Raw genomic sequence first — 19,515 nt, forward strand, 5'->3', positions numbered from 1 at the left:
GTCTTTGTCTCTATTAAATAGGGTTATTATTTCCCTCCCAAAGTGTCTGTGAGGATGGGGACAGATAAGGCCTATAAAGCATGAAGTATGAAGAACTTGTAAGCACGAAATCAACAGGAGTCACCATTCTCTTGCCCTCTTTCCTTCATATCATAAAACATGCAAAAAAACCAAACTCACAGTGACCAAGAATTGGAGGACAGTTCATTCTCTAAATGCACTCTCACTCTTCAATTCGGCAAAGGATCCTTTTAAATAAACCAAGCCTCTCACTTGGTGTTCAAACTGCCCTTTCCCTAGCTCCCAGTAGCCTGTCAAAGGGCACACCATAAATACTTGCAGAGTGCCTGACTGGGCAAGTGCGCTCGCTGAGCAGAGAGTTCTTACCTCAGGACATGCTCAGTGTCTGCCTCACTAGCTTCGATTAACAATCTGTTCCTGAGCCCTAGCTCAGGGGGTAGTGGAAGGAGTGAGAGTGACATATTGAGCTTCATTTGATGAATCTTTAAAGGGGAGACAAGGTGTGGCTTTAGCCTAGTGGGCCCCTTCCTTCCTCCCTCCCTCCCTCCCTTCCTTCCTTCCTTCCACATATCCATTCACCCACCCACCCACCTATATACCCACCCATCTGTCCATTCATTTGCTCATCCACACTGTCACTCACCCACTTATACCTCTATCTACCCACCTTTAACTCACCCACCCACTCCTCCACTTGGACACCATTCCATCCATCCGTCCATTTGTCCATCCATCCTATTTACCCACTCATCTGTCCATCCATCTGCCCATCCATACAGTCACTCACCCACTTATACCTCTATCCACCTACCTTTCATTCACCCACCAACTTCTCTACTTGGCCACCGTCCAATTCCCATTCATCCACACATCCACCCACCCACCCACCCATCCATCCATCCATCCAATTTACTCACCCATCTGTCCATCCATTTGCCCATCCATCCAGTCACTCACCCACTTATACCTCTATCCATCTACCTTTCACTCACCCACCAGCTTCTCTACCTGGCCACCATCCAATTCTATCCATCCACCCATTCATCCATCCATCCATCCATCCATCCTATTTACCCACACATCTGTCCATCCATTTGCCCATCCACACAGTCATTCACCTATTTATATCTCTATCTACCCACCTTTGTACTCACTGACCCATTCCTCCACCTGGCCACCATCCTATCCATGCATCTACCCATCCCATTCATCCATCCATCCATCCATCCACCCACCCACCCATCCATCCATCCATCCATCCATCCATCCATCCATCCATCCATCCACCTACCCATTCATCCTATTAATCTAAACATTCATCCAACCATCCCATCCATCCATCCATCCTTCCATCCATCCATCCATCCATCCATCCATCCATCCATCCATCCATCCATCCATCCTTCCATCCATCCATCCAATATTTACTGAGACAATACTGTGACTCCGCTGCTAAACAAGACAGACATGGCATCTGCTCTCATGTTGCTTGTGATTTGGCAGAAGGGAGACAGACCTTGCCCATCTAACTACCCAATGAACTATCTAGTTAACAATTGGAATAAGTGCTAAGAAGGAAAAACACAGACATCTATGAGACCATATAGCTGGGGAGGCGACTAGTCTGGGGGAAGCAGAGTCAGGAAAGGCTTTATGGAGGAAGCAACATTGAAGCTGAGTCATTCATTCATTTGTTCATTCATTCACTGCTTTTAGGAATCAGCATGGCCATTTACCTGTGTGAATCATCTCTGCCTTTCCAGGCCTAGCTCACAGCAGCAGAGCAAGACTAAAATGTGTGCCTGGCCTGGTCATATGTACAGTCTTCAACCAGCATTGGGTGTGGCTGTTACTCCTAGATCTGGGACAATGGGTGTCTTCTCTGACCCCTTCAAGAATTTCTAATCCAGCTGTGGGAAGACATAGTGGTATCAGGAGAAGAATGGAGGAGAGACAAACAGACTGAGGCTTAGAGAGCTTGTCAGACTTTCACCTTGACATCATGTTCAAATCGTCCCTGCTACCAAGAAGGAACTACAGATGGCTCTGAAGCATGTGAAAAGATGCTCAACCACGCTCATAATTAGGGAAATGCAAATTAAAACTGCACTGAGATACCGTTTGTCACCTGTCAGATTGGCAGAGCTCAAAAGAGGCTTGGTAACGCTGTGTGTTGGTAAGGGAGGGAGCAAGAGGCTGTGTCATACTACACACTAGGAGCATAAGTGGATACACTCTTTACAGAGGGCAGTTTAGCAATAACTGTCAAAACTGTGTACCCTCTGACCCAGTAATTCTGTCGCTAGGAATTTCTCCTACCAAGAGCTCATGTGTGTATGAAATGGGATGCATGCCCATAAGAGCTAATATTTATTGAACCCTAACTATGCGCCAGAAGCAGTTCTAAATGCTTCCCTTGAATTAACCTTTAATCAACATAATGGTCCCAGGTTGGTGCAATTGATCTCCCCATTCTGGATCACTCATGACAATCTTATTTGTAATAACAAAAGATTATCAGCTACTAACTGCCTATCAATAGAAGAATGGTTAAACAAACTGTGCTCTATCCATAAAATGGCACGTTATGCAGCTATAAAATAGGACAAGGAGCAATCTCTAAGATAGAGTTTTAAGTTAAAAAGGAAGGTGCACCGGCCGGGCGCGGTGGCTCAAGCCTGTAATCCCAGCACTTTGGGAGGCCGAGACGGGCGGATCACGAGGTCAGGAGATCGAGACCATCCTGGCTAACACAGTGAAACTCCGTCTCTACTAAAAATACAAAAACTTAGCCGGGCGAGGTGGCAGGCGCCTGTAGTCCCAGCTACTCGGGAGGCTGAGGCAGGAGAATGGCGTGAACCTGGGAGGCGGAGCTTGCAGTGAGCTGAGATCCGGCCACTGCACTCCAGCCTGGGTGACAGAGTGAGACTCCGTCTCAAAAAAAAAAAAAAAAAAAAAAAAAAAAAAAAAAAAAAAAGGAAGGTGCAGAAAACAATAGGTAGAATGTACTATAACTTATGTTTTTTTTAAAAAAAGATATGTTTGTGTGTATAAATACATACACACATATACATACATATGGTGACAGGCCTCCTTTTTATATCTTTCAACGATTTTTTTTAAAATAAACTTTTTATTTTGGAATAATTTAAGGTTTCCAGAAAAGTTGCAAAGATAGAACGGAAAATCCCAGTACACCCCTCACTGGGTTTCAGTTTCCCCTAATGTTATCATCTTGCATTACCGTGGTACATTTGTCAAAGCTAAGAAACCCACGTTGATATGTTACTATTAACTCCACTCCAGACTCTATTCGGATTTCACCAAACCCATTTTCTACTAATGTCCCTTCTCTGTTCTGGGATCCAACCCAGGTCCCAGAATGTGTTTAGTCATCACGTCTCTTTAGTCTTCCTTTTGAATGTTGATTCATGCAAATATATTATCCATTTAAAAAGAAATACAATTGAACATGAAAAACAACCTTCCCCTTCCAAATCTCCAAACAGCAATAACAACAACAACAAAAATGCTTGCCGATGTTAAAAAGGAACCCACCTTCTATCCCCGACCCCTAAGCCTTTCCATGCCTTTTGGTCTCCAGGCTATGCCTCCTCCAAAAACCCTTCCCAACCTGGAGCTCATCGCTGTCTGCCCCGGTCCCCCGAGACACTGCATGAATCTCTCTTACACAGCACTTCTCACTGCCTGCCTTGCTTCACAGTTATTTATGTAAGTGTCTGTCTCCCAGCGGAGACTGTGAGCTTCCAGAGGAGGGGACGGGATCTGCGGGATCTGCGTGCCCTCTGCCTCTCCTTCCTGGTGTCAGATAGGATGCTTTGACCCCAATACACATTTGCTGAATTGACACCTAGTCCCTGATGTCAGGAGGAGGAGGAGGGACGCATTTAGGGAGTTAAAAGGAACAGGCCAGCACTTACGACTGTGGGCTGGTGACCCACGCCTAATGAAAACAAATGGTAATAATAATTATACGGATAACAAGCATAATTCTATCAACTTCTATGGTTGAATAAGCGAAATCTAGCTCTTTCCATGGATGATCTACTTTAATCATAATAATAGCTCTATGAAGTAGCTGTTATTATTATGTCCTTTTTTTCTTTGAGATGTAGTCTTGCTCTGTTGTCCAGGCTGGAGTGCAGTGGCATGACCTCAGCTCACTGCAACCTCCACCTCCCAGGTTCAAGCAATTCTGCCTCAGCCTCCAGAGTAGCTGGGACTACAGGTGTGTGCCACCATGCCTGGCTAATTTTTGTAGTTTTTTTTTTAAGTAGAGACAGGGTTTCACCATGTTGGCCTGGCTGGTCTCGAACTCCTGAACTCAGGTGATCTGCCTGCCTCAGCCTTCCAAAATGCTGGGATTACAGGCGTGAGCCACTGCCCCTGGCTACTATGATATCCATTTTAGACATGAGAAACACCAAGGCTCAGAGAGACAGTGACTGACCCATGGGGGGTCAAGAATGCTGCTGAAATTCACATGCAGGATATTGTGATGTTACACTATACTGAATTTGGCATGTCTACATTTTGCTAAGGAAACCAAGGCTCAGAGAGGTGAAATAACGTGCCCAAGTCCACCCAGCTACTAAGAGGCAGAGGTGAGATTGAAACCCAGGTCTGGCTGACTCTGGTCTTAACTGGATTGCTCCCCAGAGACCCATGCCAGAGACCCAAGGACTGCCCATGGGGAAGGGTCCTGCTCTCCCCAGCCTCAGTCTCCAATGGTCCCGCCTGAGCCCCGCTCACCTGGCACAGGAGAATCAGAGGCTCTCGGAACTCGGCCTGACAAATGGCACAGATGTCACCGGCTTCTGTGCACTGCTGCCCAGTGGCTCGGACTCCATAGTTCTGTTTGAGGGAGGGGAGAGGCAAATATAGCTATGGACACTCTTGGGAGCCATGCCCTCAGGAGCACTGTGATATCTGTGGGCTGAGGAAGGGGCCACTGCTGTTTCCAGCTCCTAATTCCCCATACTTCAGTGGGGACCACCTGAAGCCAACTCACCTGAGAGGTGCAGAGAAGCTTCAGGGCTTTCCTAACTCCGCCCACGCGTCCACAGATGTCGAAGGACTGAAAGGAGAGCAGGGTGGTGGCTGAAAAGTACCCAAGGATCTCTCGTAACCCCTGCATAATCACCTCACCCCATCCCCTCACCCTCCATCCATTTTTGATTCAGAACATTTTTAGGGCCCCTCTTCCCATTTGCACTTCTTCCTTCCCAACAGTGTTGCATGGCTTTTGTCTTGCTGCCTAACATCAACAGTTTCCCCTGCTACCTAGGCCAGAATAGCAAATATATAGCACATATAGTGCCTATTTCCCCTCCCAAGCCCAGGGCAGGCATTGCTAATCGATCACAGCACTCTTACTCTGAGCACAGCCCACCCTGATAACCCTTCTCCATCTAGCACTCCGGTCAGCCACTGTGTTGATCAGAACCAGCAAGTAATCAGTACGCCCCAATGGCTGATACTGCGTGGATTGCCTGGCCAGTCCTGCTGGAAGGAAGGAGAGAGAAGAACTCATGCATCCTCCCAGGATTCTCTAAAGCTAGAAATGGAGAGCCAAAGAGAAAAAGAAGGATGTACGGATTTTAGGGGGTAAAAAATCCTCTGATTTGTACTAATGATGAAAAGAAAAGCACTGCATACTAATTTGAGGAGTTGAGGGTGTGCAATTTAGCACGGATACTATTTTTGAGGTAAGAGAGATAGAAAACATTCAGTAGAAGTGTGGTTGGGAGCTTTTGGCTTTAGAGGCTGCCTGCCTGGGTTCAATGCTTGTTCTGTTGTCTTTACGTGAGTGATCTTGGGCAAGTAACCTCAGTTTCTAACCTCCCTGAACCTCAGTTCCTTAACTTGTAAAATGGGAATAATGGGGGCCAGGTGGGGTGGCTCATGCCTGTCATCCCAGCACTTTGGGAGGCTGAGGCGTGTGGATCACTTGAGGTCAGGAGTTTGAGATCAGCCTGGCCAACATGGTGAAACCCCATCTCTACTAAAAATACAAAAATTAGCCAGGTATAGTGGTGAATGCCTATAATCGCAGCTACCAGAGAGGCTGAGGCATGAGAATCGCTTGAACCCAGGAGGCGGAGGTTGCAATGAGCCGAGATTTTGCCACTGCACTCCAGCCTGGGCAACAGAGCAAGACTCGGTCTAAAAAAAAAAAAGGGAGTAATAATAGTATGTACCTTGAAGGGTTTGTGAAGATGACTATTGGAAAGAATATCATATGGTGAGCTTCATAGGTGAGAAATTAGGGTAGATTAAACCAGAAAAAATACTGATACATGTTACAATGTGGATGAACCTCAAAAATACAATGTTAAATGAAAATGCCAGACACAAAAGGGCACCTATTACATGATTCTGTTTATATGAAACATTCATAATAAGTATACTGATAGAGACAGAAAAAGAAGATTTGTGGTTGCCAGGGTCTGTGGGAAGGGGAGGTTGGAAGAATGGGGAGTGACCGCTTAATGGGTACAAGGTTTCTTTTCAGGGTGATGAAAATGTCTTGGAACTAGACAGAGGTGGTGGTGGTTGCGTGACATTGTGAATCTGCTCAATGTCATTTAATTGTACACTTTAAAATAGTTACTGGAGGCTGGGCGAGGTGGCTCACGCCTGTAATCCCAGCACTTTGGGAGGCAGAAGTGGGCAGATCACTTGAGGTCAGGAGTTCAAAACCAGCCTGGCCAACATGGTGAAACCCCGTCTCTACTAAATATACAAAAAATTAGCTGGGCGTAGTGGTGGCTACCTGTAGTCCCAGTTATTTGGGAGGCTGAGGCAAGAGAATCACTTGAACCCAGGAGCAGAGGTTGCAGTGAGCCAAGATTGCGCCACTGAACTCCAGCCTGGGCAACAGAGTGAGACTCTATCTCAAAACAGTTCGTGGTTAATTTCATGTCTTGTGAATTTTCCCTCAATTAAAATAAATAAAGAAATAAATCAGCATGGGTGCTCTAGGCTCCCCCAGGGCCTCCTGAGGCCTTACTGAATGGGGCCCTCCTTAGGCTGGCCCTCCAGCCTTGGGGCCACCTCACCTTGCAGAGGCTGTAGAGAACGATCAGGACCCCTCCCAGGAAGTAGCTGTTGGAGGAGTCGTCACCCATGATGTATTTGTACCACAGCTGGATGGGGACAAGGGATCGGAACAGCTGGCTCAGCTCCTCGATGACCAGATAGAACTTTCCCTGCAACCACACGGAGAACATCAATTATTATTAGCAGTAAAGACCCAAAGGACCCGGCTGGGGGGCCCCCTGCCCCGGGTAGTGATGACATTCCAGGTCACAGGCAGGCCATTAATCAGCTCTGGAAAGCACTCAGGCCAGCTCCTAATGGGGCTGCGATATGGCCAGGGAGACGCGGCCCCTGCCCGCTGCCCTCACCCACCACCCAGCAGCCCAGAAGATCAAAGTGCCCAGGATTGAGGATCGAGTTTCAGGGTAGAAGAAACTCTACACCTTCGGGCAGAGGGCTGGAGAGTGGGTCACCCTCTGGGTCTCGCAGCAGCTTGGAGGGCTCAAAGCCCAAGGTGGGGGCACAGTCCCTGCCCTCCGCATCCAGGCCATCCTCTTCTTTAGAGGGCTGACTCGAGCATCACAGCGACTGCTCTCAGGGGCCCAGGCAGGATGGGCACAGAATGCAGGTAAGCCCAGGCCATAAGGCCCAAAGCAGGGAGATACGTGCCCTTCCTAGCTCTACCACCTGCTCTCTTCCAAGGAGACAGGATGAATACCTAGTTGTGTTGAGAGAAAACAGGGGCCGGGTGTGGTGGCTCATGCCTGTAATCCCAGCACTTTGGGAGGCTCAGGCAGGTGGATCACTTAAGGTCAGGAGTTCGAGACCAGCCTGGCCAACATGGCGAAACCCCAACTCTACTAAAAATACAAAAATTAGTAGCTGGGCGTGGTGGCGCACCGGTAATCCCAGCTACTCAGGAGGCTGAGGCAGGAGAATCGCTTGAACTTGGAGGCGGAGGTTGCAGTGAGCCAAGATCACACCACTGTATTTCGGCCTGGGCAACAGAGTGAGACTCCATCTCAAAAAAAAAAAAAGAACACGACTTAGGTACTCACACTGGGCTGGGATTGAACCTGACCTTGCTGGATGTTCATGACCCTTAGTTTCCCCATCGACAGAGTGGGAATCAGAACTCCCACCTTACGGGGTTGCTTTGAGGATTAAAGGAGATGAACAGGATAAGTACCTAGCATTATTCCTGGAGAAAAATCCTATTTATCTTCCTTCCCTTGGACAAGTCCCTCAAGCTTTCTGTGGCCTGTGTTGTGAAATGGAGATGAGAATAAGCCCGCTCTGCAGTGTCGAATAAAGTTGAATACCTACCTCCTTTACGACCCAGCAACTCCAGTCTGAGCTATTTACCCGAGAGAAATGAAACATGTGTCCACATGTATGCCAATGCCCTTAGTGGCTTCATTCATAAAATCCCCAAACTGGAAGCAGCCCAGACGCCCATCAGTGGAAGAACAGATAAACAAACGATCGTGTATTTATATAACAGGATACTGCCCAGCAATAAGAATACATGAATGCCTAACCTTTGCGATGACATGGGCGAATGTCACAAACATTATGTCGAATCAAAGAAGACAGTCATGGAAGAGTATTTGTTGCATAATTCTGGTTTATACTAAGTCCTAGAATAGGTAACACTAATCTGAGATAATAGAAATCAGATCCCTGGTTGTCTGGGGTAAGGGGTGGGGAGAACTGACTACAAGGAGGTGTCAGGAAATTTTGGAAAGGGATAGAACGATATATATATATATATTTATATATATATATATATTTTTTGAGACAAGGTCTTGCTATGTTGCCCAGGCTGGAGTGCAGTTGTGCAACTATGGCTCACTGCAGCCTTGATCTCCCAAGTTCAAGCGATTCTTCCACCTCAGACTCTCAAGTAAATGGGACCACGGGTACACGCCACCACATCTGGCTAATTTTTTTGTATTTTTAGTAAAGACAGAATGTCACGATGTTGCCCAGGCTGGTCTCCAACTCCTGAGCTCAAGCAATCTGCCCCTCGTCAGCCTCCCAAAGTGCTGGAATTATTGGTGTGAGCTGCTGCACCTGGCCTAGAAATATGAAATATTTTATATCTTGATTGGGATGGGGGACACATGGGTGTGCACATTTGCCAAAACTAATTGAAATATACACTCCTAATATACGCAATGTATTGTATGTAAATCCTGCTTCTATAAAGCTGATTAAATCAAACAAACAACCCTGCCCCAAGCATCCATATCTGTAAAAATATGAATAATCTTTACGCCAACAATTTTATGTCTGGCAATTTACCCTAACAAAATAATCAGAGATATGTGCAAAGATGTGCCTATAAGAATGGTCACTATAGCATTCTTTGTAATACTAAAGAAAAAAAAGAGTAACAAACAAGATGTACAAAAACGAGGGTCTGATTATGTTAGAGATCTGTAAAGGAAAGCCATACAGCCATTAAAAATGTATCCTGAAGAAATAGCAACTTCATGGTGAAGAAAGCAAACATACATCATATTATTCAGGTGATAAAGGTTAACATCCCCAGTGAGAAGTCATTTTGACATCCTGAACCCTCTGACATGATGTCCTGAAAAGACACAGTATCACTTCTGTGGTATTGTCGCCAAAACTCATCAACGAATTCTAATCTAATCATGAGAAAACAAGAGACAAATCCAAGAGACATGGATCTCTCTCTCTCCTTTTTTTTTTTTTTTTTGGTTTTGTAGAGAGATGAGGTCATGCTGTGTTGTCCAGGCTGGTCTCAAACTCCTGGGCTCAAGGGATCCTCCCACCTCAGGCTCCCAAAGTGCTGGGATTATAGGTATGAGCCATTGCACCTGGCCCCGAATTGAAGGGGCCCAACACTCTTGAAAAATGTCAAGATCATGAGAGACAAAGAGAAGACCAAGGAATGTGAAGTTGGAGAGAATTAAGGAGACATGACAAGTAATGCAACATGGGATCTTGGATTCAATCCTATTCTCTCTCTCTCTCTCTTTTTTTGTTTTTTTTTTTGTTTTTTTGTTTTTTGTTTTTTTTTTTTTAGACAGAGTCTTGCTCTTTCACCCAGGAAGGCTGGAGTGCAGTGGTACAATCTCAGCTCACTGCAACCTCCGCCTCTCAGGTCAAGCAATTCTTCTGCCTCAGGCTCCCAAGTAGCTGGGATTACAGGTGCACACCACCACGCCTGGCTAATTTTTGTATTTTTAATAGAGATGGGGTTTCACCACGTTGGCCAGGCTGGTCTCGAACTCCCGACCCCAGGTGATACACCTACTTCGGCCTCTCAAAGTGCTAAGATTACAGGCATGAGCCACCGCGCCCAGCCCTGATTCAATCCTATACTGTAAAAAAAAGTCAATAGGCCAGGTACAATGGCTGACACCTGTAATCCCAGCACTTTGGGAGGCTAAGGTGGGAGGATCCCTTGAGCCCAGGAGTTCAAGACCAGCCTGGACAATATAGAATGACCTTGTGTCTACAAAAAATCAAAAGATTATCTGGGAGTGGTGGTGAGTTCCTGTGGTCCCAGCTACTTGAGAGGCTGAGGAACGAGGATGACTTGAGCCCAGAAGTTCGCGGCTGCAGTGAGCTATGATTGTGCCACTACACTCCAGCCTGGGTGACAGAGTAAGACCCTGTCTCAAAAACAAAAAACAACAATAAAAATTGAAAAACAAAATAATGTCAATGGGGCAACTGGCAAAATGTGAATAAGGTCTTTAGTTTAGTTAATAGTAACAGTATTGATGTTCATTTCCTGCCCTTGCTAATTGGACTCTGGTATATCAGATATCAACATTAGGGGAAGAGGAGTGAAGGGTATATGGGAACTCTCAGTATTACTTTTGCAACTTTTCTTTAAGTCTAAAATTATCTCAAAATTAAAAGTTAAAAAAGAAATCATCCTGATGAAAGATATCATTTGACCCAAGCAAATGCTCAATTATTGTTCCAAATGGAAATAATAGAGAATGCAAAAAAAAAAAAAAAAAAATACTCATTCTCTTTGTGTTTTTCTGCTCTCTCCAGATTTTTTATACTGAGCATGTGATATGTTTAAATTAGAGAGGAAATGAGTCTGGATGTGGTGGCTCACACCTGTAATCCCAGCACTCTGGGAGGCCGAGGTGGGCAAATCTCTTGAGGCCAGGAGTTCAACACCAGCCTGGCCAACATGGTGAAATGCTGTCTCTACCAAAAATACAAAAAAATAGCCGGGTTTGGTGGCATGTGCCTATAATCCCAGCTACGTGGGTGGCTGAGGCGTGAGAATAACTTGAACCCAGGAGGTAGAGGTTGAAGTGAGCCAAGATCACATCATATGCGTGGCATGTGGACAGAGACTTTATAGCCACCTTTTATATTCCATCTTGATGGGCTGGGCACAGGTCACTCAGAAGAGGATTCGTTGGAGCACATATACCCACATCTACCAAGGACCAAGAAAGGGCGTCCAGTCATCACTCACCACCTGCCTGATTTTTGTGACTAGTTGGCCACCTCCAGCTGTGAGGTCATTGTTTCTCAAAGGGCCCTCCTTTCCCCTCCTGACTCCCACCAGTCCCTGAGTCCCAGAAACATCCCCTGGAGGGAAATGCTGGTTTCCCTCTGGAACCTTTGGGAAGATGGGGGTGATTGGAGAACAGAGATGTAGGGGGTGGCCACCATGCTTGTTTTACATGGACAAGGGCATGATGGATGCTGGACCAATGGACAGCAACTCAATGGCCAGGGCTAATCAAGCCCAGGATCTGCAGAATACCCATGATTTGAACTCTGATTTCCTGAACCACCCACCCTCAGCTGCCCCATGCTTTCCTCATGTCTCCCAAATTGCTCTCACCCAGGGTCTCTCAACTCTTGCATGTTCCATCTTACCTGGGACCAAATTGTCCAGCCTCTCTCAACTGCCAGTCTTGACCTGCTGTTTTTTTTGTTTTTTTTTTTTTTTCACTTAAAACATTGTGTTTTTTAGAGATGGGGTCTATGTATGTTGCCCAGGCTGGTCTCCATCTCTTGGGCTCAAGTGATCCTCCTGCCACCTTGGCTTCCTGAGTCCCCTGTAGGGACTACAGATGTGAGCTGTAGTCCCTACATGGGACTACATGCCTGGCCTTAACCTACTTTTGTCACTCTTCCCTACATTCAGCGCATCCCTATATAACTCTTCTTTCCTTCCTTCCTTACCTTTCTTTCTTCTACCCATCTGTGTTTCCTTTCTTCCTTCCCTCCCTTCCTGCCTCTTATCCATTGATGCTGTCTTCCCCCCCTTTCCTCTGCCCCTCCCTCCCTCGCCTGCTCCCTTTCTTCTTCCCTCCCTTCCTTGCTTTCATTTCTGGACACCTACTATGCACCAGACACAGTGCCAGGCTCTGGTGAAACTAAGATAACTAAGACCTCGTCTCTGTCATCAGGAAGCTTGCTACCCAATGAGGAAGACCATTACTAAGCAAACTACTATAACACAGTGTGGTAGAACTCTGCTAGAGGTAAATGGGAGGGAGCCCCAGAATTGAGGCATGGGATGTGGGGTGGGAAACTGATCAAGAAAGTCTAAGAGAAGTTATCTTTCCAGCCACCCAAAGTGTGATCCATGAACCAGCACCGTCAGCATCACCTGGGAGCTGGTTAGAAATGCAGGCTCTTAGGCCTCACCCCAGACCTCCTGAAATAGAATGTACAATTTAATAAGGTCCCCAGGTGACCCGAGTGCACATCCGAGTTTGAGAAGCACTACTTTAATGGATGTCTAAGAGCCAAACTGGTGAAGACATGAGGGCAGGCAAGGGAGGAAGGGTGTTCCAGAGCCAAGAGGTGAAGGAAAAGATGGTTAATGGTCTGGGCACCATCTTGGTGGGCAGCCTCCTGCTTGGTCTGCCTGGTCTCATGACAGGTAAGGACACGGCTACCCCATGAAAGGTCCCTGTGTCTCTGGGAGCCCCTGCCTGCTGGCATCTGGCTGATTCTGGTCCCCTCTCTGTCCTTCCTTGTAGGCCAGTCTCAACAACCAGTCTGGCTTGGTGGTAAAGAGCACGGCCCCAGGAGCCAAAGAGGCTGGGATCAGACCCAGGATTGTCACCTGCCACCTTACGTTTAGTTTTGGTCACTGTCTTTGGATCTTCCAATTCTCAGGCCCCTTAGCTGCAGGCTGGTTTCTGGGCCAAATCCCAAACTTCCCACTTGCTACTGGGTGGTTCTGGAACAAGTGTTGGCAAACTTTTTCTACAAAGGACCAGGTAGTGAATACTTAGGCTTTGCAGGCCATAAGGTCTCTGGCGCTACTACTCACCTCTGTCACTGTAGTAGGAAAATAGCCTTGGACAACAGGTAAGTGAATGGGTGTGGCTGTGTTCCAATAAAACTTTATTTATAAAAACAAGTAGCAGGAGATATTTGGCCTGTAGCCTGTAGTTTTCTGACCTGTGGTCTGTTCTATCAGAATCTAGATAAGTCATGATGGGGATTCTAACACATCCCCAGGATTTCCCAGAAGGCTCTGATACCAGCTTCTTTGCCTGTCTTTCAGTTGCTTAATGACACTAAGCTCTTCCTTTGCAGATGGAATAGTGGTCCCTCTACTCTTTGCTGAGCTAACATCTATTCATCTTTTGTCACCGCCTACGAAAAGCCTTCTCTGACTCCTCTTTAACTGAATTAGGTGCTCCTGTTGTGTACGCCCTTGAAGCCTCCCCTAAATAACTCCTTTTTTTTTTTTTTTTTTTTTAGATGGAGTCTCACCCTGTTGCCCAGGCTGGAGTGCAGTGGCATGATCTTGGCTCACTGCAGCCTCCGCCTCCTGGGTTCAAATGATTCTCCTGCCTCAGACTCCTGAGTAGCTAGGATTACAGGTACCCACTGCCAGACCCAGTTAATTTTTTTTGTATTTTAGTAGAGATGGGATTTCACCCTGTTGCCCAGGCTGGTCTCGAACTCCTGACATCAGGTGTTCCACCCGCCTCAGCCTCCCAAAGTTCTGGTTACAGGTGTGAGTCACCATATCCAGCCCCTACATCACTCCTTCAAAGCATTTTTCACAATATTAAAAAAATTATTTTACTGTCCATCCCTCCCACCTGACTGTGAGCCCCTTATGGGAGAAAATAATTTGGTTCTGGGTGTATTCCCAGCATCCAGCAGGTAGTAGGTGCTCATGTAACAGAGGAGACCTCTTGAAGCTGAAGATTCCATCCTCATTACTCAAGTCAACTTCCTACAGTTTGCTGATGGAGGAGAGTTGAAATGCTGAAGAGAGAATATCTCTTTATAAGCAAGCACTGATGTCACAGCAAATAAAATTAAGAGAGTGACAGCTTATGTGGTACCCCGTTAAAGGTAGCAATTAGCTGCCGGGGGGTGGGCCACTTTGAAAAGGAGATCAAACCACCAAGGAAAACTGGGCATATCCCTGCAAAACCATCTCTCTCTAATTAAGCAGTTTTATAATTCCAGGTTTCTTAAGCATGTTATTTCTGACGACCACCAAATGGGATGTGTGGTTTCTCTGGGGCGTTAGAGAACAAGGAATCAGATTATGAGCTGTCTCGCCTCCCTGCCACCATGAAGGGGAAACAGTAGCAATTGTTGCAGGACGTGCTTGGGCATGGATGGTTCTCTGCTTTGATTCAGATAAAGGGGGCGGGAGTGTTGAGTTGGGAAGGCAGATTCTATTCCAACTTCCTCACTGCCAAGATGAGGGGTGGGACAAGAAGAGAAATGGGAAATATCGAAACAACAGAGGGCTGGCTCCAGAAGCGGGTGGGAAATGAAGGAGAGTAGGATGCTGAGAAACAGAAGAAATGAACAGAGAGGAGAATTTTTTAGAAGAACGCACCAACGTGGGAAAGATGATTTGAAGACTTACGGGAGTGGGGAGGAAGGGAGGAGAGACGTAATCAGGTATCTGTCAGCAGCTTCAATGTATGAAAAATGCACAGAGATGAAACCTTTTTTTTTTCTGTATCAAGATGAATAATGATTATTTATACAGCTTTGCCTGTTTACAAATCTCTTTCATACAAATTTTTTCATCTGTGGAGGCAGGACAGCCTAGTGGTTTAAAGGCATAGGATTTGGGATTCTAAGGTCAGATCTATCACCTACTAAATCGGTTGATTTGGCACAATAATTTAACTTCTACGTCCCTCAGTTTCTTCATCTGTAAATGGGGTTGAATACACACACACGTTCATACATATATACACACATACATATAGATATGCATGCAGTGGTGTGCTGGCAAACTAGGTCTCTGGGGGAAAGAAAAGGCCCTAATTTGTGTTTGCCAGTTTCTGTGGTGTAAATGTTCTCACAAGGCCAACTTCAAGCTACCAATGATTTAAAAACTGTTTGCAAATTTCCTGAAAATTTAACCATTGGCTCTCACATGTCAGTAAAACCTGTATTCAACACACCGAGGTGATCTTATGATTAAATAAGCCAATAAATCTAAAACACAGGTACATGAGAAGGGCCCAGTACATGATATAGCTATTACTGGCCCTCATGATAATCCAGAAATGTGGCCATTATGTTATTGCTGCCCTATTTTAGAGATGAGAAAATGCAGGTTCAAAATAACTAAGGCGAACTAGAATTAAGGCAGAAGGGATATCTGGGACTTCCAAGCCTAGGCCTTAAGAGATCAGGAAGCTTTCACTTCCTTCTGCTTGTTCTCCCTCCTCCAGCCGCCATGTTTGTGGGAAGCCCAAGCTCTAAGGAGAGACCCAGTGAAGAGGACACATGGAAGAGGAGCAGCTCTGAGACTAACTGGAGGAGCAACATGGAAACCAGCCAATGGTGAGAACTGAGGCTCCGGATATAGGACCTTAAGAAGGCCATCCCTGCCATTGCAGCTGATGCATCAGACCTGGGAGTGAAGATGCCATGTTGGATAGTCCAGCCCCAGCAGATATCATGGGGAGGAGAGACAAGCTGTACCCAGTGTGTCCTGACTGGACTCCTGACCCGCAAAATTGTGAGAATTAAATGGTTCTTTCAAGTCAACAACAACAACAACAAAAACTAAGGTACCCATCTAAGGCTACTCAGCTCATGGTATAGACTGAACTGTGCCCACCTGAAGTTCCTTTGTTGAAGCCCTAATCCCTAATGCCATGGTGTTTAAAGATAAGGCCTCTGAAAGGTAATTAGGTCATGAGAGTAGAGCTCTCATGATGGGATTAGTTCCCTTATAGGAAGAGACATGGGAGATCTCTCTGCCACTGGAGGACACAGTGAGAAGACAGCCTTCTGCAAGCCAGGAAGAGGGTCTTCACCATTAACACAATTATAAGTGTCATGTAGCAACTTCAGAGAAGCTTTCACCTTATTCTTCCCCACTCTCTCTATCCTACTGTCTGGAACTTGGATGTGATGGCTGGTGCTCTTGCCACCATCTTGGACCATGAGGAGGAATCCTACCCTCTAGGGTTGGTGAAACAGTGGGCTGGAAGGTGTCATATTCCCAGGGTTGAACTGCTTATCTTTGGCCTTTACATGAGAAAGAGATACATTTTTTAAAAATTTAAGTCTTATTATTTTGGATTCTTTGCTGTTACTATTTGATTCCAGTCTTAACTAATAGAAAGGGTGTGGGACTCAGCAGGTAACCAAGAAGTATTTGCTGAATGAGCAATGGATAAATGAGGGGGCAAACTAATGGCCTTGTGCTTCAAAACACCTGGGTTTCCCACAGGCATGGCTCATAGAGAGCTCTGATGATGAAGATACTAGGAATGGGAGTCTATACATAACAAATACTCTAGAAAATGATGAGGTGGCCAGGCATGGTGGCTCACGCCTGTAATCCCAGCACTTTGGGAGGCCGAGGCGGGCAAATCACAAGGCCAGGAGATGGAGACCATCCTGGCTAACACGGTGAAAACCCGTCTCTACTAAAAATACAAAAAAATTAGTTGGGTGTGGTGGCGGGCGCCTGTATGCCCAGCTACTCGGGAGGTTGAGGCAGGAGGATGACCTGAGCCCAGGGAAGTCGAGGCTGCAGTGAGCGTGATCGTGCTTCTGAACTCCCGCCTGGGTGACACAGTAAGACTGTCTTTAAAAACAAACACCTCCCTCAAAAACAAAAGAAACAGGGAATTTCAAAGTCTTAGAAAAACAAAAGGTAAAACATCTCATTAAAATTTTTATGTTGATTACATGTTGAAATAATATTTTGGACACATTAGGCTAAATAAAATAGAGTATTAAAATTAAAGTCACCTGTTCCTTTCTAGTTATTTAATGTGACTACTAGAATATTTAAAATCGTCTGTGTGACTCCCCTTATATTTCTGTTGGACAGCTCTGTTGATACTTTGATCTGAGTGATTACATACGTTTGTAAAAATCCACTGAGCTTAATAATTAGGGCTCTCCACAATATATAAGTTATGCCTCAATACAAAAGAAAAAGGAAAAAAGGCAAGAGAAGGGCGAGCCAGGATGGAAAGAAGCGCAGCAGGTAGGGGGCGGGGCCAGCGGGGGCGGGGCCGGCGACCGCGCGTTCCCTGGCAACGGGTGCTGCCGGTGACGTCACCACCCGCCGGCGGCCATTAATCCCCCTCCCGGCGGCGCGGGCTGGCCCGGCCGCTTGCCTCCTCCTCCCCCGGGCCCGGATGAGATCACCGCGTCGGGCGGCCGGCTGTCCCCGCGCTCCCAACAAATCGACTCCTCGGCGAGCGCCGGCATCTCATGATCTCATGGCCCCGCGGGACGGCGCCGGCCGATGAGGTCACAGCCCCGCGCCCCGGGCCGCCCCGCTCTGCGCGCCACGGGCTCCGGGTCGGGCCTCCGGGAGTCCCGCCGGCTACCAGGCCCCCCAGCATGAAGCTCTTAGCCCACAAAGGAGGTCGCAGTTTGCGAAGGGCAAAGCTGCCTTTTCCATCCTTTTGACGCATCTTTGCGCGTCCACTCCCTGCTGTCTTATTTGAACATTTCACCCCGAAGACCCCGTGTCCAGCAGGGAGTGACCTCATCAGCTCCCCTAAACTTGAAGTCAGGGGCCAGGCGACGCGACTTGCCTGCAGGATTTCACAGCTGCTGGGTAAAGGAAGTTCTGGAGCTGTGTCTTACAGACGAAGAAAGGGGATTAGAGGGATAAAGGAATCTGCCCAAGGTTACCCACCTAGGGAAGGGTGGCGCAGGAACCCGGACCTCCGTGATGTGAATGAGCCCTTTGACTGCCTTTTTCTTACCCTTACTTGTACCCCAAACCTCTGCACGTTTGCCCCAGTGCATCTTTGCTCTGGTGGAAATAGTGGTAACGGTCCCACTTGCGGCGTGCCCCCGTTATGCTGGGCACTGTTCCACATGACAGACCACTGGAGAGGAATTATACGGACCATATTACACATGAGAACACAAGGCTAGGAGAGGTCAAGTTACTTGCTGCAGAATTGGGACTTGTACCCAGGTCACTTGACTCTACAGCACAGCCTTTCAATTCCTTGATACCACCTTCCCCAGAAAAAGAGGAAGGCTTCCTGTTGACAGTGATACACCCTCCTTTCTCTCTTCTCTCTCCGACAGGGTCGCCATCAAACCCAGTTGAAGAGGGTCCAGTGAGCTTGTTAGAGGCTTCACAGCTCACTTGCCAGCAGCAGATTTCTCCCATCACTTAAGAGACTATCACTCACACCACTCCTTTGCAGATCTCCAGCAGCATATACAGCCAGGAACGACAGGAGGAAGGGACATGACATTTACTGAACGGCAGTGCTGAACCAGGCACTGAGCCAGGGCCTGTCACTAAGGGCAAAGCTGGGAGGGATATCACCAGCCCTGGTTTGCAGACAAAAAAGAGGAATTTATGTATTTATTTTTTTTGAGACAGGGCCTTGCTCTGTCACCCAGGCTGGAGTGCAGTGGTGCGATCACAGCTCACTGCAACCTTGACTTCCTGGGCTCAAGCAATCCTCCCCCCTCAGCCTCCTGAGTAGCTGGGACCACAGGTGTGTGCCACCATGCCCCAGATAATTTTTAAAGGACTTTTTTTGTAGAGATGAGGTCTCCCTGTGTTGCCCAGGCTGGTAATTTTTTTTTTTTTTTTTTTTTTTAAACCATAGTCAGAAGTCAAGGAAGTACGTACAGGTTTCAGCTCAAATGTCCATCCCACAGAGAAAGCCCTTTCCCATTTCCTAAACGAATTCTCCATGAATTGTTTTTATTTTTTTCTAGTGCTTGTTGAAACTTGAAGTTCTGTATTTGTGTGTTGATGTAGTTTCATGGTGATTTCCCCAATGAAATGAGAGCAGGGACTCTGTTTTGGTCTGTTTCTTTCATTTATCATCTTATCCCCACACCTTTGCAGTGCCTGTCATAATATGACACTGAAATATTTTTTGAGGAAATGCAAAGAATTGGTGGCTTAGGATGGTGAGCAGGGCTGATGTTCAAAACTCAGGTGTGTTTGAG

The 19,515-nt window shown here is 46.7% G+C and overlaps 1 protein-coding gene and 1 long non-coding RNA gene across 4 annotated transcripts in view; one reads left to right on the forward strand and one right to left on the reverse strand.

Moving 5' to 3' along the window:
- Positions 1–19,515, reverse strand: part of LOC105495201 (ring finger protein, transmembrane 2) — a 108,438-nt gene that overhangs the window by 9,649 nt on the left and 79,274 nt on the right. The window contains exons 8-11 of one of the 3 annotated variants that reach the window (XR_011608794.1): positions 7,104–7,253; positions 5,054–5,119; positions 4,795–4,896; positions 1,758–1,931 (exon numbers count right to left, since the gene is read on the reverse strand). Coding sequence is in view for 2 of the 3 variants with exons in the window: in XM_011764507.3 (XP_011762809.1) it covers positions 1,923–1,931; positions 4,795–4,896; positions 5,054–5,119; positions 7,104–7,253 (327 nt within the window). In the remaining variant the exon portion in view is untranslated. Of the gene's footprint in view, positions 1–1,418; positions 1,932–4,794; positions 4,897–5,053; positions 5,120–7,103; positions 7,254–19,515 lie in introns of those variants that run through there. The other 2 variants (XM_011764507.3, XM_011764496.3) reach the window with 2 other exon arrangements.
- LOC139356638 (uncharacterized) lies at positions 17,649–19,153 on the forward strand. Its single transcript, XR_011608796.1, has 2 exons — positions 17,649–18,145; positions 18,631–19,153. It is a non-coding gene; the product is annotated as an uncharacterized lncRNA (long non-coding RNA).

Source organism: Macaca nemestrina, chromosome 10 (assembly GCF_043159975.1).
Source record: "Macaca nemestrina isolate mMacNem1 chromosome 10, mMacNem.hap1, whole genome shotgun sequence".
Lineage (NCBI taxonomy): Eukaryota > Metazoa > Chordata > Mammalia > Primates > Cercopithecidae > Macaca > Macaca nemestrina.